Below are 24,346 nucleotides of genomic sequence, written 5' to 3'. Positions count from 1 at the left end.
GACGTTTTCATGACTTTTCATGCCTTACTATTTATGACTTTTTATGCCTTATTATATTATGACTTTTTATGCCTTACTATACTATGACGTTTTTATGACTTTTTATTCCTTATTATATTATGACATTTTATGCCTTACTATACTATGATATTTTTTTGACAATTTATGCCATACTATACTATGACGTTTATTTACATTTGTATGCCTTACTATGCTATGTCGTTTTATTCCTTACCATATTATGACATTTATATCACCTTTTTATGCCTTAATTAACTCTTTTTATTTTTTTGACGTTTTATGCCATACTATACTATGCTGTTTTTTGACGTTTTTAAGCCTTACTACACTATGTTGATTTATTCCTCACCATACTATGACCTTTTTATGACGTTTTTATGCCTTAATACTCCATGAAATTTTTTTGACATTTTATGCCATACTATACTATGACGTTTTTTGACATTTTTATGAAATAATATACTATGACATTTTTTGAGCATTTTCAAGTCTTATTATACTGTGTCCTTTTATTCCTTACCATACTATGACCTTTTTATGACCTTTTATGCCTTAATATACTATAATGATTTTTTGACATATTATGCCATACTATGACGTATGACCTATGACGTATTTTGACATTTTATGCCATACTATACTATGACGTTTATTTACATTTGTATGCCTTACTATGCTATGTCGTTTTATTCCTTACCATATTATGACATTTATATCATCTTTTTGTGCCTTAATTAACTCTTTTTATTTTTTTGACGTTTTATGCCATACTATACTATGCTGTTTTGTGACGTTTTTAAGCCTTACTACACTATGTTGATTTATTCCTCACCATACTATGACCCTTTTATGACCTTTTATGCCTTAATATACTATAATGATTTTTTGACATTTTATGCCATACTATACTATGACGTTTTTTCAAATTTTTATGACATACTATACTATGTCGTTTTTTGACATTTTTAAGCCTTACTACACTATGTCCTTTTATTCCTTACCATACAATGACCTTTTTATGACCTTTTATGCTTTAATATACTATAATGATTTTTTGACATTTTATGCCATACTATACTATGACATTTTTTCACATTTTTATGACATACTATACTATGTCGTTTTTTCACATTTTTATGCCATACTATACTATGATGTTTATTTACATTTGTATGCCTTACTATGCTATGTCATTTTATTCCTTACCATATTATGACATTTATATCACCTTTTATGCCTTAATTAACTTTTTTTTTTTTGACGTTTTATGCCATTCTATACTATGCAGTTTCTTTGACATTTGTAAGCCTTACTACACTATGTTGATTGATTCCTCACCATACTATGACCTTTTTATGATCTTTTATGCCTTAAAACTCTATGATATTTTTTTGACATTTTATGCCATACTATACTATGACGTTTTTTATCATTTTTATGCAATACTATACTATGACATTTTTTTGGCATTTTCAAGGTTTATTATACTGTGTCCTTTTATTCCTTACCATACAATGACCTTTTTATGACCTTTTATGCTTTAATATACTATAATGATTTTTTGACATTTTATGCCATACTATACTATGACGTTTTGTGACATTTTATGCCATACTATAGTATGAGGTTTTTTCACATTTTTATGCCATACTATACTATGATGTTTATTTACATTTGTATGCCTTACTATGCTATGTCATTTTATTCCTTACCATATTATGAAATTTATATCACCTTTTATGCCTTAATTAACTTTTTTTTTTTTTGACGTTTTATGCCATTCTATACTATGCAGTTTCTTTGACATTTCTAAGCCTTACTACACTATGTTGATTTATTCCTCACCATACTATGACCTTTTTATGACCTTTTATGCCTTAAAACTCTGATATTTTTTTGACATTTTATGCCATACTATACTATGACGTTTTTTATCATTTTTATGCAATACTATACTATCACATTTTTTTGGCATTTTCAAGTTTTATTATACTGTGTCCTTTTATTCCTTACCATACAATGACCTTTTTATGACCTTTTATGCTTTAATATACGATAATGATTTTTTGACATTTTATGCCATACTATACTATGACGTTTTTTGAGCATTTTCAAGTCTTATTGTACTGTGTCCTTTTATTCCTTACCATACTATGACCTTTTTATGACCTTTTATGCCTTAATATACTATAATGATTTTTTGACATTTTATGCCATACTATTCTATGACTTTTTCATGATATTTTTGCCTTACTTTACTATGACAATTTAGTGCTATTTTTTGCCTTACTATACTATGGCGTATTTATGACATTTTACGCCATACTATCTAATGACTGTCATGCCTTACAATACTATTTTATATATATATATATATATATATTAGCCAGACATATTTCAATGTATGATATTGTTCCAATTTAATGTCATTTTAACATATATAGGCCATACTGTATATTCATATAATTTTTCTAAATGTAAATATATTTCATATATGGAGATTCAAAACATGTACATATGTTACCTTTGTATATGGGCATTTCTTAATGTAAATTCAGATTTTATTTTAATAAACCATTTGTTTGTCAGCATTAAAAAAGCCAATCTTTGTTTTAGAGGCGTGGCAGGGTCCCCGCTTGGTCTAATCAGATTCTGCTTAGGGCCTCGTAAAGGTTCGGGCCGGCACTGCTTTTGAAAATCCCTGCATTGCTCTAACTGGTTTTGCTCCATCAAGCACATGAGTATCCAGGCAGTCTCCCTCTCTATCTCTCAACCCCACAGGTTGAGGCAGATGGCCGCTCACCGTAAGCTTGGTTCTGCTTGGGTTTCTGCATGGAAGTTTTTCCATGCTATTGTTGCCAAGTTCTTACTTATTGTGGGAATTGTAGGTTGTCTGTAATTAATATTAGAGTATGGTGTAGACTTGCTCTATATGAAAAGAGCCTTGAGAAAACATCCAATATGATTTGGTGCTATATAAATAGAAACTGACTCGTTAGAATGTATGAGTGAATGAGATAGCTATCTCAAAACCTCAGCAGATACGTATATCCAAACCTGTCTGCATAGTTGGATTCCACAAACCAATCCTTTACTCACAATACCACCATGTCACCCTTTGAAAGATAGCAGGTCTGTTTCACCATAAAATTACAGTGCTTCAAATGCATTTTAGGTCGTCAAAATCCTATAAACCTCAACATTTTATCAAGCCTAAAACAATGTGAAGCATTTACTTATTTTGAAATATATGTAGAAATCCACATAATATATAATAAAATACATTTTTATTTAGACATCCATACAGGCATTGCAATAGCATGTCTAAGGATTCACTGTTTTATTTAGAAGTACATGTATATACTATGACAAACAGCAAAAGGACACAGGCAGAAAAAAAAACATGGTAAATATAACCTTACATCCATGTCACCAACTAAAACAACATGCAACATTTGGCTAACTGGGATGGGTGGGGTGGTGTGGGTCCTCCCTGCATACTGGAGGGAGTGGGTGAGTCGGGATGTGTTGGTAGAACTCGATATGTTGGTATGTTCTGTCCCTTTCTTCATTATGTACACACTGCTGCACAGCCAGCCATAACTTCTTTCACCTCCTCAAACACTCTGGACAAGATAAGAGATACATATAGAGGAGCTTAGAGGGATTTATTATATGAACGCTAACGCACACGTACATATAGAAACAAACACACACATATGAACTCACCTTAAAACATAAGACCTGGACTTCTGCTGGTCCTTAAAAGGCACTGGTGGAAAGATAATTAAAGCAATAAGAGGGTTAAATGGGGTCACGAGGTGTTAATAATCACTTCAGCCAGGAATGTGCTGGGACAAACTGCGTGAGTGTGTGTGCAGGGCTGTGGATTTGCTTGACGTTGTGTACGTGTGAGAGATCCGCTGTGTATTTTCCACCGAGGATTAAATGGCTCGGTTTTTGTCCCCTTAGCCCATTCTCCCTACTTCTCACAGCGCTCCACTCGGCCTGTTGACTCATGGTAATTGAAGAGTTTGGCTGTGTGTCAGATCATCTGGAGTCATTTTTAGAAGCTGTGGAGTGCCGTGCTGACATCACCCCTAGCCCCCACCCAAAGGCCCTCCCTGTCTAATCCCTCGTTTTCCCCTTGAGGGGCCCTCCCATGTATGGCTGTGCCTTATGGGACCACCGACACCCTGTACTGACTTGCAAGCATGATCACATCATCTATAGGGCACAGTTTGCACTTGACATAAAACTTGCTCCTTTGGTAATCTGATCAAGTGGACAGCTGTAAATACAGGTGTGAACGCATCCAAATACATCCAGGATGCATTAAGATCTGATCACTCGAGCTACACTGGGGGGCGGTCAGGAAGGCATGTGACCCCATTTGCAGTATAGTGTGAACACACATGTGTCCCTGACCATACTGAAGGTCAACTTTGTAGTGTGCATGTTGCATAGCAACTGCATCCAGTTTATTTGCTCACGTCAAACAAGTAAGACATGGAGTGAGACTATGTTCAAGGTGAAGTATCAAAGTGACACTAAATCTCCATCTGAATGTACACCTGAGCGCAAAAAGTGTTTCCGCTTTGGCAGTGGTCATATTTTTCCAAAGACAAAAGCAAATGTGTGCTGGAGGGCAACATTTGATCACAGGTGGTCACTCTGAGATGAATTCTGATGCCAGGTGTGATCTGTAAATGATGTCAACTAGATGTGGACAACATCTGGGTGTGCGGTATCAGCAGGTCTGTATTTAGATGCACTTTAGAATAAAAGTCAAAATTTAAGTAAACATTTTTTTGTCTAAAAATATAATACTGAAAATATTGCCTGTGTAGCCAAAGCCTGATACAGCCAATTGCTCTGTGTCATAAAACACCATTACTGTTTAAAAGCTTTTAAAAACACTGTGGCGCTATTGTGAATTAATCCCATGTACTCCATCCTGCTGCTGTATTAGTATACCGAATCTACATCTGAAAATAGTCCCCAACAAGTGCATTATTTACTTTTGTTTGAGTAACATTTGCTAAAAACTACAGTGCCCAGCTGTTGCAGGTACTTTTTTTTTTTTTTTAAACCTTTTTTTAAACTCCAAAGTAAAAGTACATGCTGATGACCTGTTTTCAAAGATTTACATCTTTTGGTTTTTGTGTTTTCATGGGATTTGCTGATGTAGTTGTATCATTTAAAAATCTGATTATTTCCCACTTTTTGCAGTTGTCTAATTTCTGAAATGTCCAGGTGAACAGCAACGTTTTGTCTTTAATTTTTCCAGTGCATGATTCAAGAATAATATAGTTACAATAGCGAGATTCTGGCTGGAGACACATGATGATGACCTGGTCATGTTTTTAAAATGATATGTGCATGCAATAAGTGACAGAATGATGTGTGGCTATGCATCATTGGATACAAAATAATTGCAAGATTTTGTCAAATTTAAACAACAAACCACGGCTTTCACTTCATAAACTAAATGGTTAATAATTTAACTGAACAGCAGTTAAAAAAAATGACCAAACTTCCTGCACAAGTAGAGAAAACACAATTAATGAATAAATTAATTTCTTGCCTTAATTTATATGCATTTCAACGTAGTCTAGGTCCAAACAGGCTCTAGTCGAGATCATAGGATAAATGAGGGACTTCTAAAAATATTTAATGTAATTGGCCTCTTGCTCACATGTTCTCCATGTACAGCAGGCATAGAAAGTGATAGTGTTTCACAGTGCTGCAAAAAGAACGAGTGGTATGCCTCTTACAGTTAGATAAAACCATTAACAATATCCATAATCGTTTACAATCTTCAACTATCCGGTGCATCTCTTTACCAACATGTTCTAGTTGTCATCTGTTTCCTCATTCTTCTCGGCTCAAATATCTTGCTCTTCTCCCCCCATTTTTCCCCCTTTGTTTCATCTTTCCACCGTCTCTCTCAGCACCTCATGCTTTTTTTTTTAACAATAATTAAATGGGGCTTCTCTTGTCAGCAGTACAAATGACACTGTGAGCAAAGCCCCCTGGCACTCCTTGAAAGGCTACACCCCTCAAGCATTTAAAAAGCTTAAATGCAAGTGCCAATACCAAAACACGAATGCGGCTGCCTCATAGTGAGGGTACAAATACAAACATGAAAGCTGTAAAAACATGAAATTTGGAATTTCTATTTGACTGACATTAATCTTTGCCACATTACCACATCCAAAAGCAGAGCTTGTAATGTGCAACACGTACATGAGCCGTTACTGGTTTTAATTCAATGCTATGGGTTTAAGAACACTGCAATTCATGGCGGGTCAGCAGACACGGGAGCATTATCAGCCCGCCACAGCGAACTGCATCGCTACCTCCTACACTGGGTTTATATGTAAAAGCAATAATGAGCTGGGTGTTGTCATAGTGATGGTAGTAAGATGTGATTTAAGGACAATTTTGAGGAAATATGCTCCCACAAGTGACGTGTTTAAAACAGTAGACGACTGAACATTGTAATCTGAATGCGTATTTCTTTGTGTTTGTTCCTTACCTCTGGGCATTTAGATGCTAGTTTATTTGCCCTTCCCCTTGTCAGTCTCAGGATTGTAAACCTCTGTTGGGAGAGAAATATAGTTATTTAGTTACAATTAACTAAATTTAGTTAATTTTCTATAATTAGATTGATGATGTTTTTAAATGGGTTTACATACTGGTATATTATAACAGTCACACAGTTTTATGAAAGTCTGGGGTCACGGAAGTGGGACAAATAGCAGGTTCTTCAAATTCAAACATTTAGATTAAAGGAAAGGTCTGGTGATATTATCCCTGCTTTTCTTTACAAATCCCATGAAAAGACCAAAAGCAAGAAAGAGTTTATCTTTCTTACAAGTGTTGTCTGTGTATTCACAGTCTGATATAACTTATTTTTCTGTGCAAACTGACCTCCATAGTTGTCATATAAATGAGTCAATGTTGTACAGATTGAGATGTTCCTTCATTACCATGAAAGGGGGCACTGCAGTTTATTTTCTGTTAATCATACACCGATAACCTGCTGTAAATACTCACTAGTGCACCAAATCCAGAACTGAGAATAGCACCCAACAAAAGCACAATTTACTACTGTTTTGGTGATTTCATGGGATTTGTGGACACAGAATTTTGTCAGCTTTAACTTGTAACTTTGGAGATACATACGTTTGACCTCCAGCTTGCAGGAGACAGTGGCTTCTCCCTGGGCGTTCTTGGCTCTGCAGGTGTACACACCACCGTCGAAGCTGCAGGGCTTACGGATCTCGAGGGAGCAAATGCCCTGGTTGGAGATCTGACGGAACTTGGGGTCGTCGCCGATGATCATCTGATTTTTCAGCCACTCGATCTTTGGCTGAGAGGAAGAGAGGAGACAGTCACTAACAAACGTGTCTGTACCTCATAGATACATTCCCTGTTTTATTATAGTGCACAAAAATCCCACATTTCTTCTCAGCTCAGGCTGATGTTTTGAAACTGTAGCATCAAATGTGCTGGCATGATGTCATGATGGTGGCACTGCCAGTTGGCCCACCTCTTTGGTCCAGACTTAAATATCTCAACAACTCCTGGATGGACGACCATGAAACTTTGTACAGACAGTCATGGTGGCCAGAAAATCCTGTTGACGCTGGTGATCTCCTGACTTTTCACTGGTGCCATCAGCAGCAGTTTTCACTTATCCAGTCTTATCTCATCATCTACTTGATGGATGCCCATTAAATAACATTTTAATATCATATCAATTTTATTACCGTATCAAATGTGAATTATATTAAAAAAAAATCCTTTTTCTGTTTTAAAGCTCTATAATACAGATTTAAATTAAATGTTTCCACAAAAACATATACTTTTTGCCACTATATCTTAGCTTGTTTCTTCTATTTACCATGTCCACAGTGGCTTTCAGTCTTTCCTGTATTGCATTAGATATCCATATTAGTCAATGTGCTCACTTCCATTCCCACTCAAGAAATTCCTGTAGTACAGAGATTTTTAGTTGACAGGTTTACATGTGTTTTTACACAAACACCTGAGCAGACTGGACATTTACTTTATTGTCAACTTGAGTCTCCCTGGGAGATCAGACAGTCTGTCCTGAGTGTGACAGTTGGGTAGAACGGGAGTAACATAAACCTTTTCCTGACCTCAGATATGTACTGCTCTGGGTTTCAGTGACACTCTCCCTGCATGGATTTCCTCATGGTCTAACTTCTTGCAAGGTGATTCTGGTTATTGAATTACACCTCAGCTGATGCATCTCAGTGCTGCGTCTTCCACTCTTCCTCGCTGATGTCAAAAACATATTTAGTTCTGCTTACGACAACTTTTCAAAATAGATGTTTCTTCTATTTTAAGTAGTCAGGGAACTGACGTATTAGTTTAGAAGATAAATAAGGCCAAATATTTGTATGGGTATGTAGGTTAGTCTGTGGTGAGATAACAGCTGTCCAATGATTCCTGAGATCCACAGGTTATTATGATTGGAACTAACTTATGTAGAAATGTCATTAAAAGTGAATTCATGAGGGTTCAATCGAATGGCTTTGATATTTTCTGATTTTTTTGCAGTTTTTTACCCAAGTACGAAAGTGTAGCGTCAGGATGCAACATCGAGAGGGATTTGATTTGAAAGTTAAACAAAACTGGACAAACATGGTAAAGTGAAAATGAATTCCATCCTCCTCTCAGTCATCATTACCCCTGCTGATGGAGGAGGTGGAGCATGATAAATTGGGGGATATGTTTTCATCCAAGGCTGTCGACCAAGTACTGTATATTTGAGCCTTTGGCAGCGGAGGAGATGCTGCTGCTCATGTTGATGATGCTGTTGCAAACCAACACCTGCTTGTGTGGTCATCTGGGTAGACCTGCAGGTTTCATATGATCACATGAGATCATAGTTTGGATCAGTGCATCAGATGGAGTCAGCAATTAGTCTGCAGATGCTTGATAATTCAAAAAACTGTCAGTAAGGGGAAAAGGGGAGAATTTTGATGTGTGAAACTTTCTAGACATGCAAGCAGTGTGGCTCAACAACTATTAGATGCATCACCAGGACATTTTGTACAGATATTCATGGTGACCAGAGGATGATCTCTGTCCTGGCGACAGCATATTGGTTTGTCCATACATCTGTCTCATTCTTATGGACACGATATCTCAGTAACGCCTTGACAGAACTTCTCCACATTTGGTAGGCATTCACCTGGACTCAAGGACAAACTGATTAGATTTTGGTGGTCAAAGGTTAAGGTCGTGGTGACCTCTCAAAACATGATTTTGGCCTTGTGAACGCAATATCTCTAGAACTCTTCAAGGAAATCCATTCACATTTGGCACAAATGTCCACTGGGACTGAAAGACAAACTGATTAGATTTTGGTGGTCAAAGGTCAAAGATCACGGTCAGTGTGACCTTGTCAGCCATAACCTCAAGACTTCACACAGCAATTATGACAAAAATTTCACACAAATGGTTAATATTTTATATGATTCTGGATAAACAGGGAATGTTAAGGAATGTTATCTGAAACTAGTCTGAGTGGCGACGACCACAAGGCAGTATTCTAGTTTAATTTTAAATTGCACTTCAGCTCAGTTTAGCTTGTATTACATTTTAAAGTTAAACCCCATCATCTATTAGGAGGGCCTCGCATTTCTCACTGTGGCAAGTTTTGTTTAATTGACATTGAGATAACAAGCTAAACAAAGAAAAGTACATCCTGCCACTTGTCTCTGCTGCTCTTATTATTTATCTTCCTCTGTCCCATCATGTTTCTGTGTTTGGACATCCATGAGTGTGGATGCTACAGGGATAATCGGTCACACTGATAACAGAGCTGCAGCCTGGATAGGTGGCAAAAATAGTACCTTCTGTTTCACTCAGTCACGAGAGGACAGTCAGCTATACCTCTTATCACTGTCTCTTCTTTGTTTTTACCTCTTATCTTTTCCAGCACACTCTCTGCCTCTATATGTGACAGCTCTTTATCAGAGGCAGCAAAGCAACTTATCACACTACATGCCTCTCTGCTGGACCTCCTCAGCAGTTGTCAGTGGACTCTGTAGTCTGAGCCAGCGAAGAGAAAGTGGCTCAATAAACACGCTGTAACACACTTACAGCCCACATATGTGTGAAATTATCTCATTTACAGTAGTTACAAGCAGAGAGAGTAAAAGCGTGCATGGCAAGACCAATTCAGTCTTTGTTGTTTATTTTATGTAATTATGTACTGTGTACAGTTGAGTCTCTGATTGTTGACATTGAATTAACTAGATTAAGCAGCAAAGGGCCGTGGGTCGGAAATGAACCCGGACTGCTGTGGTAAGGACTAAACTTTAATAGTATGCACTCTGCCAGGTGAACCACTGAGGTGCACCAGACACCATACAATATTAAAAAAAAAAAAATAACATGCCATCTTTTTTTTTTAGGACCTTCTCAGCTGTGTTTGAAACAACTACCAATGAGCCATCCCAATCCTTTACCCATCAATCCCAAATTGAGTGCAATCCGAGCCAGCACCAGTTCCTCTTTGATTTGTCTCAACTACCCTGGAGTGTGCACACTGTCCAACCGCTGCTGTACTTGATGACAAGCCAAGGACAGCTAGGACGCATAATCAAATGCATGTCCATCACGGCTGGCCACCTAAGCCGTCTGCGTCATCCAGACAACTGTAAAGATATGTTTAACCAGAGCAGTGGCCGCCAAGAACAGTAAGAGACATACTGAAATTTCACATAGACATTCCGGTGCAAGCCCTGCCCCATTTAATACAGTGGATCTTAATAGCAGTGATATTAATACCTCATTTGAAGCAGTATATCATTCACTCTCTCTAGTGAAAACAAATGGTTTGAATCCAGTATAATAGATGTCGAATCAGCAAAACAAGACTCAAACTTCATATAATATGAGAAATACCTAAAATCTCAACAGGACATATCCTTCATTTCTCCATATAATCAACAGATGTTTCCCAAGGATCTCGTTACTGTGAGTATGTGCGCCAACAATCAGGTGTAAAAATAGTAACCACTCAACAGCTGGCATCAGCTATCAGTGACACATAACAGGAACACCACAGTGATCCTAGACAAGATACACTGATAAGATGTACTATGGACGAAGGAGTAGGGATTCAATTAACTGTTATTTTAATAATGGTATAATCTGCAAATTATTTTCTTTAAAATGTCTTTAAATTAGATAATATAAGCCCTTTGGTGGAGAAATTGAATACATTTTAAGATGTTTTACCCTGCATGAAACGCTGTACTGATCCATGGGCCTGTACTCAAACTGTAGTGGCACATAGACATATGAGTATCAGTATATGAGTGTGTGTCTGACCTTGGGGGATCCACGAACAGAACACAGCAGCTTGGTGGTGTATCCCACAGTTGCAGCACGGTCACTGAGTGCTGTGGTGAACTTTGGTGCCTCGCTGAAGTCGTGCTCCGGGTACTCTGGAGGCTTGTAGACAATACCTGAGAACACATGAAGCAAGCTGAAGATCTGGCTTTCCATCTACATCTGGGGGTTGCTTGTAAAATTGTTTAAATACCTTTTTTTTTTTTTAAAGTGATAACTTATACAAATTGTTCTTCATTTGAAAACAATCGAAATGATCCTTTGGTTTGTATTTACGAGACAATAATTATTGACAGCACTGGAGAGCTTTTAGAGTGAAGCAGCTGCAGTAATGTGACATATAGGAGTACTGGGTGGCCGCTAGAGGCTAACTTGTGAAGGCTAATGATTATGTAACTTTTGCTGAAGAGCAGCTACAAGTGACAGTACTGCTAAATGAAACAATACTGTTTTGCTTTTAGCTCTACAGTTAACAAATGCAACAATACTGCAGTAAAGCTATAAGCTACTGGTCGTATGAGACAAAGACAGAAGCAGCAAAACTCCTTAGTGTACTGAACTGAAAAACTGTGTGTCTCACTGCTTATGAATTCAACTTTTGTAAGAGGAAGGATATGTTATTTCTTCTTTTAAGTTTTTAAAAATCAATATGTATACAATTCTTGTATTTTTGTTAGTGTGTGTTATCTGTGTCTAACTCTTCTGTGCACTATTGGATTATTTCTTATCACAACAAGATGGTAATTCATTCATCATGTCACTGCTCTTACTTTCCCTTAAAATACATTAATATTTGTGTAAAAATTACACTGGCCAAAAATACTTGGCCTCCTATCTCTGCAGAGTTCAACATTTCAACCTCACGCTTGTGTAGGATTGCTTAACAAAGAACAGAGGATTAAGCCCTGGTGAAACTAAAAGCTTATGGTTCATATTTCCAGGGGGCTGATGACCCATAGACAGCTTGGCATGTAATGAACTTGCAGGAGTAATGTGCAGGACATCCTACAGTAGACCTTTGTTTTCATTTGAAGGAAAATAGTCAATTATCCATGGGGTTACATGGTGGCCTCGAGGGCCAATATGGCTGAAATCATGGCAAAAAAAATAGGCAAATTGAATATAATCAAATCAGTGTTGTGTCTTGTTGCTACTTGGCATCATTTTCGTGATCAATGCCCCAATAGAATGACCAAGTACTACTGACAGGAAAAAGATTGTCACCACCTTTCAGATCTTTAAAGAGAGAAAAGAAAAACATCCAATGATAAGATGGAAAACACACATGTATGCACAGGCATTCCCTCATTCAAACACAAACCACAGAGATTTAGCGTACTGACCTACGTCACTAAATTACATTTCTTACAGGGTGGCAGGCACAGGTGAATATAAACACATCCAAGAACACACACACACACACACACACACACACACACACACACACACACGCACACGCACACGCACACACAGACGCACACACAAGAGCAACATTTGCTCTCACAGCTGTCTTAATGTTGTCGGAGCCTCTTTAAGTCTATTTCGGTAGCAGCTGAGCACTGGCCAAGAGAGCTACACACTTATAATTAAAGCAGTGCCAAAACCATTTCCACTCCTCAGGTCTTCTCTTTAAACACACACACACTCACACACGACTCTCAAAGACTTACTGCGGCTCATTAAAGTGTAAAGTACCCACTTGTACTGCAGCCCTGCCACTAAAACTCTTGCTCATATAAACAAACTGACCACAGAAGAATTAAAGTACAGTATGTATCAAGAAGGTCACCTGTCTTCTGGATGGTGGCCACCTCCTTGGTGACAGCACTCTTCTCACTCATGCCCACTTGGTTCACAGAGAACACCCTGAAGGCGTACGAGTTGCCCATGATGAGGTCTGAGACGGTGGCTGTTAACCTGTGGTAGTGCTCCAGCACTGTGAACCATTCCTGCAGGTGGAGACGCAGCAGACACAGGAATATTATTGATATATTAATTTTATTACCAGTGAGCTATCAATCAACCTATCATTAACCTGATATCTTCAGTTACACTTTCATTTTTACAGCTACTGTGATCTACCTTTACCCAGTCCACTCTCTTGACCCCTTCTCTTGTTTTTCTTTTCACTGTCTCCAACAATTTCCACTTTCTCTTTGCACCTTGCACCCTGACTCCTTCTCTTTTCTTTAAACCATCATTCCCACTTTTTCTCCTCTCTCTTTCTGTCCATCCATTTCAGGCATCTGCTGAGGAGTCCCTACATCCATATGAGCTTGTAATGATTAGGATGCCTGTTTTGGTTAATTCTCCCTACAACACCATGCATAACGACACGTCCTTTGCTGAACTAAAGCCTCTTGTGGTTGTTTTGTTGAATATTTTCAATGCCACCTGGGAGCAGTAAGACAACTTTAAAAATGTATTATAATTTTTATAGACTGCCAAGTAAAAACCACAAATAAATGAGACATTGCAATCTACTCCAAACCCTCTGATCATTTTATTTGATTTTGTTTAAATACTATGTATACCTAAAAAGGCTGTGTAATATGTAAATTACGGTGGCCCTGAGAGCTCAAAGCACTGCAACTTTGGAAAACGCATGCAAATACACAAACACACTGCAAATTCAGAAAACATCTTCCATGCTGGCATCACAAACATGTAGGTGAAAACACAAGCAGCAGCTGGATAGTCACAGGTCTTGCAGCGTCTACATAGTATCTCTTTAGCCCCAGTGTGTAGTAAATAACATTCATCATCATCTAGTGTTGTGGTAATCAGAATCTAAACTATAAATAAAAATCTACTCGGGACTCCAGCTATAAATCCAGCTTATATCTGCAAACTCACACAGTCTGACAACATTGTGGGTCTGGTGCAAGAATGTGCATTTGAATGTCTGCCGTACCCCAGTCTTTCTGTCGGCCTTCTGAACGGTGTATCCAGTGATATCTGTGTTGCCACTGTCCTTGGGAGCAGTCCATTCAAGAGCAGCGTTGAAGCCCCAACTGTCCACCAGCTTCACAGTGGCAGGAGGACCGGGCAGCTCTGAGGAGACAACATCACTGTCAACTATAACATAAAAGATTCAAATTCTAACCAGTGAGTTCCTCAGAGTGTGTCTGCTCCCAACCACGTTAGATCAAAAGTGATTTATGTATCAGTTTGACAATGCCTCTAATGTGCGGCTACACATTTAACAGCAGCAGCTGACAGCAGACTCACACACAGGGTCAAAGAGCATCGTTGTTAAAGGTGTGATGTATGTTGAATGGTGCTTTGAAATTTCTGTTGGAGGAAGTCACAAGTCTCAAAACTAACAGGTCAGCTGCACCGTGAGCTGCACAGATTCATTAGGGAGGTCTGAAATAAGCCAGACATTGACACATGTTGCGCGCACACCTGTTTCCATGAGTGCATGTGCGCAAGCTTGTTTATGTTGTGTGCAAATGACACACGCCATGTGCAACTCACCCACAATCTGAATGGTGATGGTGGCTTTGTCTTCAAAGCTGTCCACTTTAACAGTTATCTCGTAAACACCAGAGTCCTCCCTCTGAGATGTGCGGATAAATAGGATGCTGTCCTTGTCACTGTTCCTGATGTTGACCCTCTTTGCATCCGTAGGCTGACCGTCCTTCAGCCAGGACACCACAGGTTTGGGCTTCCCCTGAGGAGAAAGGTCGAGACACAACAAGTCTTCTGTGCCAGAAGTTACTTATGGAATATTTAGGATGAAATGTGCGTTTGTGCTGGCTTACAAGGAAGGGGATGACCAGGTTGATCTGCTCTCCAACCTGCCTGACGTAACGGGATCTGAGATGCCGGGGCATGCGGATCTTAGGACGTGCTGAGAAATAAAAATTCAAGTCAAGCATGTTCATCATCCACCACATGTTCTCTACTCTGATTAACTGATCTGTGGCCAGTTGCTGGTAAAATTTTGAACAAACAACATACCCTGGACTACTGAACCAATCACCTAATTGACAGCGTTAGCTTACATTACCAGCTTTCAGTGTACAGAGAAGAAATTATGTCAAGTACACTTCCCAGTGGGGTCATGTTGGTTCAAAAGGACAGGTCAGGTCAACAAGACTTAAATAGGTCCGGCCACAGCGAGGCAAAGCTTCATGGCTGAAGGAGCTATAATTAATCCACACAAGTTATCACAAAAATAAAATCAATTTTTAATAGTTTTTCCAGTAAAGTTGATGGTATGAGATTGCTCAGTCTTTTAAAAGAATAATAACATTAATAAATAAAATTAATTGGCATTGTTATTCATTTTAAAGCAAGAATTCCAAATATTTTCTGGTTTCAGCTTTGAAAATGTGAAGATTTGCTACTTTTTTTTAAATAACAGATTGAAAATCTTTGGGTTTTGGATATTTGTTGTAAATTTTAAAGAATAATTTATAAATAATGAAAAATAATTATTAGTTGCAGCCCTAATATGTTTCTAAGATTAAATTTTATTAATAGTGATACTTCATTATACCTACACAAAGACATACACATAAAGAACAGAATTAAAGAAACAAGGTGCAAAAAAAAAAAAATGTTATTCATGTGATTAGACCTTTCTGTGATAAAACCAACATCTGAAATTCAGTCACAAAACAACATCATATTTCGCACTTAAAAGTCAAAATAAATTCACGGCCCACTTTTATTGACGAATATGACAAGTCATAAACAAAAAACGACACAGGAAATCTAGCTGGGCAGAATATTTCTGTGTCTGCGTGTGTGAGGAAAAGCACAGTATCTGGGCAGAGAGAAGCAAAAGAGGAAGACCCCTCCTCATCCAGCAGCTACTAAAATAGCTTCGGTGACGAGATCCCCCCCCCCCCACGTGTTCCCTCATGTCATGCACAAAGAAGCAGCAGGAAGATGTCGTCACTTTCAGCTGACTGGAGTGGCCCAACGTCACATTCGGAGAGGATGATTTACAGTCTGAAAAACTGCGGACACTTAAATCAATTACGATGATTGCTGGTGTGTTTTAGGTGAAATAACTAAAATCATATGGATGAAACTGTATCGTGGATGGGACTTCGTGAGACCAGTCGCTATGCTGGATGGTTTCGTTCAGGCCGGGTGCTAAGTATCAGCAACAGCATCCCTTGCATGTTTCTGCATAAGCAGCAAATGTCTGAAAAGCTCTCTGGTATTACAGATACATAAAACCGCCAGGCTGCTGCCCTCCATCACCTCTCTAACCCCGCTGCAGCCTCTGTTTCTCCTCATCCACTCCAAATGTCCTCTTATCTCACTGCCCATCAACTGTACCTATCACACTGTCACACTTTCTTCCCTCTGTTGCTCTCCATCTCACTTGGTTTCTCGCCCAGAAATATCTCGTCCACCCTGTCTTAACATTTGTCACCCTAACACTGCTGCACAGGCTGGGATCCGGCTCCTGGAACTATCATTCCACATGAAGATCAGGTCTGCCTCCAGATTTGGCTCAAACACTAATCCCCACTAATGAGCACACTTCCCAGCAATGCCCAGAAGTTCTGCAGGCATTACAGCATCCAGCAGCCAGCAAGCTGTCCTGCAAACAATCTGTAATCTGTCTTTGTCTCTGGATAAAGTGTCTTTGTTGGGGGCTTTCAGCATATGTAGGACAGCGTGTCTTTATCAGAAGCTCGTACATGCAGATGGATGTCTGGTCCGGACAGCGTGTGACTGACACACAGCTGAATTTACCCCCCAACAAGCCGCCCAGAATCCATCAATTAGGCTCATGTTTCGCTCACCCCAGTTGACCAGCAGTTCTGGTTGCATGACCACATTTCTCCACTTGAGTTTCCTGTTTGTTCGCAGCGGTTTGAACCCACATCAGGAAATATGCTCAGAGACAGCAAGCCTCACTTCTGAAAGTCGATAACTGGGGTATGTCAGCTCCGGTCTACACCACGTCAATGTGACTCAGTGTGAGCGCTGGTGGAAATCCAAGTTTGGTTTCAACAAACAAAGATGGGGCCGACAGTGAGGCTGTGTGTGTATTTCGGGGGCATTTTTAGCTTTTACTACAGACAGTAGTAAAGCGCAAGTGACAGCTAAATTAGGGAATACATTAGTTTACATTAAGCAAAGTGTCAAAATGAGCAAAGTGTCCAATTCTGACAGTTTCTAAAAACAAGGCATCAGCCACATGGGAAAAAATTCATTCATATTAGAGTAGGGCTGGCTATTACTCAGTGCTTATTGGAACTGAAAGCTGACATTAAATGCCTGGCCAGATTTGTTGTTGTTGTTCACTGTTATTGTTTGATAAGATATTTCTTGGCTTAAATTCAAATTTTTGCCCATCTTGTACAGCTGCTTGTGTTTGGACAACATCTAACGTGAGAAGAAGAGGTCTACTTTTCTAAAAGGGTTTCTTTTTTAGGTTTTATAGGGTATTATAAAACATATCATTTTGGTATTTGTACACAAATGCAGTGGTTATGCCAAAAATATTTGAGACTGAAGCGTTAACAAGACAGAGACTCAGTCATGCTAGCAGCTCTGTGAGGCTGTTCTTAGACACAGCTGTGCTTTGAGCTAAATGCTAACGTCCGCACACTCACAATGATAGTGCTAATATGCTGATGTTTAGCAGATATAATGTTTACCATGTTAACCATCTTAGTTCAGCATGCTAACAGTTGCTAATTAGCACTAAACACAGTACAGCTGAGGCTGGTGGAAATGCCACGAGCTATCAGAAGATTTAACTGATATGAAAACGCAGATGCCAAGAACATGTTATATAATGGATACATTCGAGTAACTGTGTGTTTGCTGAGTGTTTACCTTGGCCTGGATCCAGTATTTTTCTCTGCTCATGTTTTTATGGATGTGTCCGTCTTAAAATAGGTTGCATCAGTTAATTACTGTCCTTTTTTAAGTGCAATCAGTTCTGCAGTTAAACATTTCAACTATCAGTAATGTTCAAGTTGCATACAAAATACATTTGATGGTTCATGTTTCTGTCAAACCTACAGTGCCAAAACAAAGATAGCAACAGCGTCTTCTCTATATTCATATGTATATTAGTGTATAAATATAAATAGATACAGATTAGTATTTTATTAGTCTTTTCCCTCAATTTGTTCCTGATATTTGGTCAAATTTTTTTTATAAAGTATGTTGTAATTGTTGATTTTGATAAGCACTAAATGAATACACTTTATTATGATTCATTATTTTAGCTTTCTCTTCTAGAAAACCAAGAGATACAAGTCCAAAGACTGTGGCTATTAATTTAAAAATCAAGTTGAAAATTTGTGTACATGACCTTTTTTATTGATGCCAAAGCTGGAGTAACTGCTGAAGATGTGTGTACACACAACTGAAAGCATGATTTACAGCTGATGAAAGCACGTGTCAGCACCTGTGAGATTTATGTGCATGCATCTGTGCAGTCCATCTGAGGCCCCGGCGGGTAACACCACCTCTGCCTCCCTGGTTGCAACATGAGTATTTTAAGGATAGGTCATAAGTTACAACGATCAGAGAGCTCCTGATAAAGAGGTTGGAGACATACAATCTTACAAGTTGTCTTCCTTACCCCGGGGAAAACCACAACTATCAATTGAAGGCAAATCTGTACAGAGATTGTCGAGAAATCTGACACGATTTTCGGACATTTTGCACACTTATGGACACAGTCACACTAAAGTACTGCTCCACAGATAGAGGATAGATATTCCCATTCTACCACTCAAGACATAGCTGTTACTCCTTTGGTTGTTTCTTTAAATAATAATAATAATAATAATAATAATAATAATAATAATAATAATAATGATAATATCCTAGTGTATAGTTGTAAAGGTTTACACAAACTCAAATATTTGCATCTCAGAAAGCATCAGCTTTCGACTCTTATCTGCATTTTGTTGCAGTTGAATTTTCCTTTTAAGCAGATACTGGTGTGTTGCACAGTTTGAGAAATGACTGGCTGACCACTCACCACCAATCTCGCGGATCGGCACAGGCTCAGCGAGTGTACCAGGCTCACTGCGGCCACCAGGGTTTACAGCCACCACGCGAACATGCAGCAGGTCACCTGCTGTCAGATTCTTGATGCTGTAGCGGTTTGCTGGGGTCAGCTCCACGTTACCAACAACCCAGTCTGTTGCTGCAGAGAAACCCATGTTTGGTGTTAGTATGTAGCTTTCACTACAGTTTTCACTTTGGTTGTGCATAAAGGTAAGCACAGATGTCGTGATTTTAGATTTTTTTTTTTTAGATTTTATAGTTTTTTCATTTATCAAAAGGTAAAACATCCCTTAATGGGGTGTGTTAAGTGGTTTATCACCTGTCGACACAAGTTTACAAACAACCTGTCCATAAGAAGTACCCTTCGGCCAACATGATGAAATCTCAGACGGCATGCTGTCATCTGAGCAAACGAGTGCTTCTAAAAGTGGTGTCAGGAGATACAGTGACAGCCGGTGAAATGCTGCCTGCCGTATACGGCCTGGACCCGGCTATGAGTCTATCTGCCCTCTGACACTCAGGAGACAGGTGCAGGCCTTGCAGCCTCATATACACATTGTACACACACATACACAGACTTACTTCCATCCTTGCAGTACTCGATGGTGTATCCGTCCAGGCCGGAGTCGCCGATGGTCTCTGGTGTCTTCCACTTAATGGTGAGGCTGCAGTCGTTCACATCATCCACGGATACGTCCAGAGGAGCACTGGTGGGGACTGGAAGGGGTTAAAACACAGCAGACTGAATAATGGTTGAGGTGGACAAGAGAAAGATGAGCTGAAATGACACTGAAAACACAAAATGGAATAATTACCCTGATAGTTTCAATGGTTACCTGCAGGGCTGCCACGATTATTGTCGATTAATTGATAAATCATTTTTAAAACAATTAAATATTCATCAAAATTTCCAAACGACCAGGGTAACATTTGTTTTGTCCAACCAAATGTCCAACGCCCAATATCGTTCAGGTAATTGTCACATAAGGGAAAGAAACGCAGCAAATCTCTCAGCATGAGAAGCTGGAACAAAAGAATCTTTTGGCATTTTTGCTTGAAAACCAAGTGAAACAAATAGCCAAACGGGTTAAACTTTTAAAACTATATGGATTTTAGTCCATTTTAAAGCAGGAAATGTCAAATATTTGCTGCTTCAAGCTTCTCAAAAGTGAAAATTTGATGCTTTTCTTTTGTTAAACATGATCGTAACAGAACATCTTTGGGCTTTGGGCTGTTGGTCATATAAAACAAGACATTTGAAGCATAAGCTTGGGCTGTGGAAATCATAATGGGTATTTTTCCACAATTTTCTGACATTCTAGTCGTTAGTTGCCCTAACCTGTTATCATTCAATATGTGTGTAAAACTGGTATCATTCTGTCAACCATGGTGTTTAGGTACATGATATTCTTTACAAACTCTCACTAGTTTTCATTTGCTTCAGATGGCGGGCATCTCATTTTAGAACAGATTTTTCTATTTGTCCCTGTCGTAACATTTCACATTGACCTTGACTGGGTGTTCAAAGCAGAACCAAGCTAACAGCAAAGCGTAAATGTTGGCGTTACCTGCGGGAGGTGGGGGCGTGGGGGCCTTGGGTAGCTCTTCAACTACGACAGCTTCTGCTGGAGCAGCTAGCATTAAACAAGCAAGAGGTTAAAGTTATTTTAGAAACAAACGCCAGCAACTAGGACCTGATAAATTCCCAGAGCATCTTTTCCATAGTGAGACTTCAAGCTGTAACCATTTCAAAATAATAATCAAACATGGAAGTGCTATGGCATGCCAATCACTGTGGAAAGATACCAGGAGGTTGAAAGTTTGTTAAGAATCCAGTCATCCTCACAGCTGGGCAGAGGAATGGTGCGTGGAACTTGATTGATGATATTTCAAATAAAGTCAGCAGTGTTTGCAGTGTATGTTATGGCTGAGCAGTAATGTTGTTGTCCGTGTGGTGGTTTATGTTCACTGTCTGCGGGAGCATCTGCAGCAGGAGCAGCAGCTTGTGTTAAAATGCCATTAGGGAAGACAATTAGTGGCTCACATGATGACATTACTCATGCAGGAAATGAATCGGTTTCAAGCTGATTTGATCAAGATATATTCCAGTGAGACGTGGCGGTGCGGACAAAGCTTTCTGTATTCACAGTGACAAGAACAGGCGGATTTATGACCCAAAAACAGATTCCTGAACACATTTTAGAGTGTGATGTAAGAGATCTGCACACAGCGGAAGAAGATTACATGTCCACACAGAGAACCAGCCTCTCTTTGGCTGGTTAAAAAGACACAGAGCTCAAAGAAGAAACCTTACAAAGGACGAAGTTCACGGACAGAAATACCTATACACATAACGGACCGTGTGCAGGAAACGTACACAGCATGTGTAGTGCACAGTGGGACACAAACAAACACACACACACACACACACACACACACACACACACACACACACACACACACACACACACAAACACACATCATGCATTACAGCTTGTTTGCGTGGACTGCCTGTGGTGTGTGTTTACCCTCAGCAGGAGTTGTCGAATCAGCTCCTCCCTCTGTGGCCTCAGCTGAAGTTAGGAGGTTACATGTCGAGGTTAGCAGGCAAAAACAAAACCAGTCGCTCTACTACAGCCACCATTTATGTACTTTGCCACCAAGGAACTGTTCCTGCAGCACTCCGGACTTCTAAAATGGATCATTTATTGTGAAAGATTAAAGGTTAATAAATCAAAGCATTAATGATACTGTGATTTACAACTAGCAGCTGGATGTTAGAACTATATTTGCAGCTAATGAAGGAGACATCCTGAATAAGAAAAATGTTCCACCAGATCTTGCTACTGTGTAGAAAGTGTTTTGGGCAGGGTGTGATGATTTGGGCTATTTTCTGTACAATGTACAAAATGTAGTGTTTCCACAGATGAAAAGTTATATTTCAATAGCTCAGCCCCTTCTGATCCAAGCAGCATGACTGAGATTGATGGGGACCTTGACAGACTTTTATTTGATCATATTACTAATAATTCAAATGTATCGTTACTGTAGCTATTGTCTCAAGTTTGCCTAATTCTACTGATAAAACAGAAAACTTGGATTGACCAACAACTCTTTCCTCAATGAAAATTAAAAACTGGGTTACTTTTGGGCAAGTTGCGGGTTCTGACTCAGCTACTCTTTGTCAGTCCAATCTGGCAACACTTCCCAAGGAACACCAACAGCACAACCACTGATAACCAGCGTCATGGACCAGAGGTGCAGCTCTGTAGTGTTATCATACTTCACTATACTAAACCTCAGGTTGAAAGACATCTGACAATATCACCACATTTTGGAGGAAAAGTTTCAGAAAGTCAAAAAGGTTTGACTTGGAGATGTGGTTTGTGTCTCCTGTGATGCATGTGCAGTGACTAAGAACAGGAGCAAGGGTTAGAGATTGTTGGCATCACAGTGTGTTTGTACACTGGTCAGCTGCACTCACCTACTTTATCAGTTTCTGGAAAAAAATTAGTAGGTGAAGTTATTACTGTAGCATCACTATTCGGACATAGCACACAATCATGCTGCAAAAATTGAATGTTTTTTATACTCTGGTCCGCTACTTTAAAATTAAGATAAAAAAAGGTTTGAAATTGTAGGAGCCATTGTATCTGCAAATGCAGGATAATGTTACTGCTGATCACATACACGCACATAAAGAAAATAGGAAGTGCAGCTAATGTTAAAAGGGACACTTGTAACAAATATTTTTCTCTGATAACGCTCATATACTATCAGTTGCAAGTTTATTAGGCACAATTATCTAAAACTAATACAGTCTTATACAACAGTCCTGTAATAAATCCTCCCTTCATGAAGGTTATAATGTTCAGTTTTTATTGAAGCTGTTTTAGAGAGGTGTTGATTCAACTTTATGGTCATTGTGGAGGCTGTAATGTGTGGTGCTGTTAGAGTGTGTGGTATCATACAGAGAAGTGTTTCTGTTATTTCGATGAAATAATACAGATGCACGTCGGTATCACAATACAGTTCAACAGCATCACAAACTAGAACCTCCAAAATGACCATGAAGTTGACTCAGCACCTCTCTAAAATAGTTTCAATAAAAACTGAATATCATAACCTCTCTGATAAAACTGCAGTAAATCCCCCTTTCATTATGGAGAGAGGATTTACTGCAGGACTAGACTGCATTAGTGTCAGCTAGTTGTACCAACTAAACTGCAGAGAGAGTAGTTACTTCTCTGCTTCCAAATTCTAGTCACAGACGCAGCGGTCCCTGATTTATTGCTCCGTGCTTGTTACTTATCTATTTGAGATGAGTAAAGCTTCCACTCCATTCACGTTTAGGTGGATTTACGCGATTGTTAAGGTGACTTTATCTCCATGGTACAGCACCTGGGGCGCTTCCTTCAGCAGCGGGGGTGCCCTCAGCTGGGGCGGCGGGGGCTGCCTCTCCCTCGGCAGGGGGAGCCGCCACCTCGGCCGGTGCATCAGCGGGAGCACTTTCCACAGGTGCAGGCTCTGCAGGTGTTTCCGCAGGTGGAGCCTCTGCCGGAGCTGGGGAGGGCTCTGGGGCGGGGGAGGGCTCAGGTGCCTTCACGGCAGCCTTCTTGGCCGGGGACTTCTTGATGGGCGCAGGTTTTCCTGGCATCGCGCTGACAGACGGCTAGTCCTCTGGATGAAGGAGTCTGGAGGGTCTTAGGATATATATATATGGGGTGAGGGATGGTGGGGTAGTGCGCAACTCCACCCATTCCCTTACTTTGATGCCCCCCTCCCCACTTCAGTCACATCCTTATCTCTATTAGGACCCATACCCTACACAGACAGGAATATCCTGACTTGTCATTACCTCTATAACATTTCTTTTTGTCACATTTACAAACAAATAAATCTAAAGATAAAGCTA

General features: G+C 39.4%; 1 protein-coding gene across 4 annotated transcripts; it reads right to left on the bottom strand.

The window, feature by feature from the left end:
• Nucleotides 1-3,291: 3,291 nt before the first annotated feature.
• On the bottom strand, nucleotides 3,292-24,129 carry mybpha (myosin binding protein Ha). Of its 4 annotated transcripts, XM_023425198.2 has the most exons (14): nucleotides 23,833-24,129; nucleotides 21,960-22,004; nucleotides 21,000-21,065; nucleotides 20,014-20,148; nucleotides 19,403-19,570; nucleotides 15,192-15,280; nucleotides 14,905-15,100; nucleotides 14,339-14,478; nucleotides 13,214-13,373; nucleotides 11,404-11,540; nucleotides 7,213-7,399; nucleotides 6,563-6,625; nucleotides 3,751-3,793; nucleotides 3,292-3,647 (listed from the first exon to the last, which is right to left on the bottom strand). In XM_023425198.2, exons 1-12 carry the CDS (start codon nucleotides 24,086-24,088, stop codon nucleotides 6,585-6,587), a joined length of 1,620 nt encoding a protein of 539 aa, XP_023280966.1. In that variant the 5' UTR covers nucleotides 24,089-24,129; the 3' UTR covers nucleotides 3,292-3,647; nucleotides 3,751-3,793; nucleotides 6,563-6,584. The 4 variants fall into 4 exon arrangements, with proteins under 4 accessions (XP_023280966.1, XP_023280970.1, XP_023280967.1 ...); XM_023425202.2 differs by lacking the exon at nucleotides 21,000-21,065; XM_023425199.2 differs by lacking the exon at nucleotides 21,960-22,004.
• Between the last annotated feature and the right edge of the window lie 217 nt (nucleotides 24,130-24,346).

Source organism: Seriola lalandi, unplaced genomic scaffold (assembly GCF_002814215.2).
Source record: "Seriola lalandi dorsalis isolate HSWRI2012SDOR001 ecotype SW California unplaced genomic scaffold, Sedor1 jcf7180002054767, whole genome shotgun sequence".
NCBI classification, from domain to species: Eukaryota; Metazoa; Chordata; class Actinopteri; order Carangiformes; family Carangidae; genus Seriola; species Seriola lalandi.
Note: the sequence above shows the minus strand (reverse complement) of the source record. Positions and strands in the feature narration are given on the sequence as shown.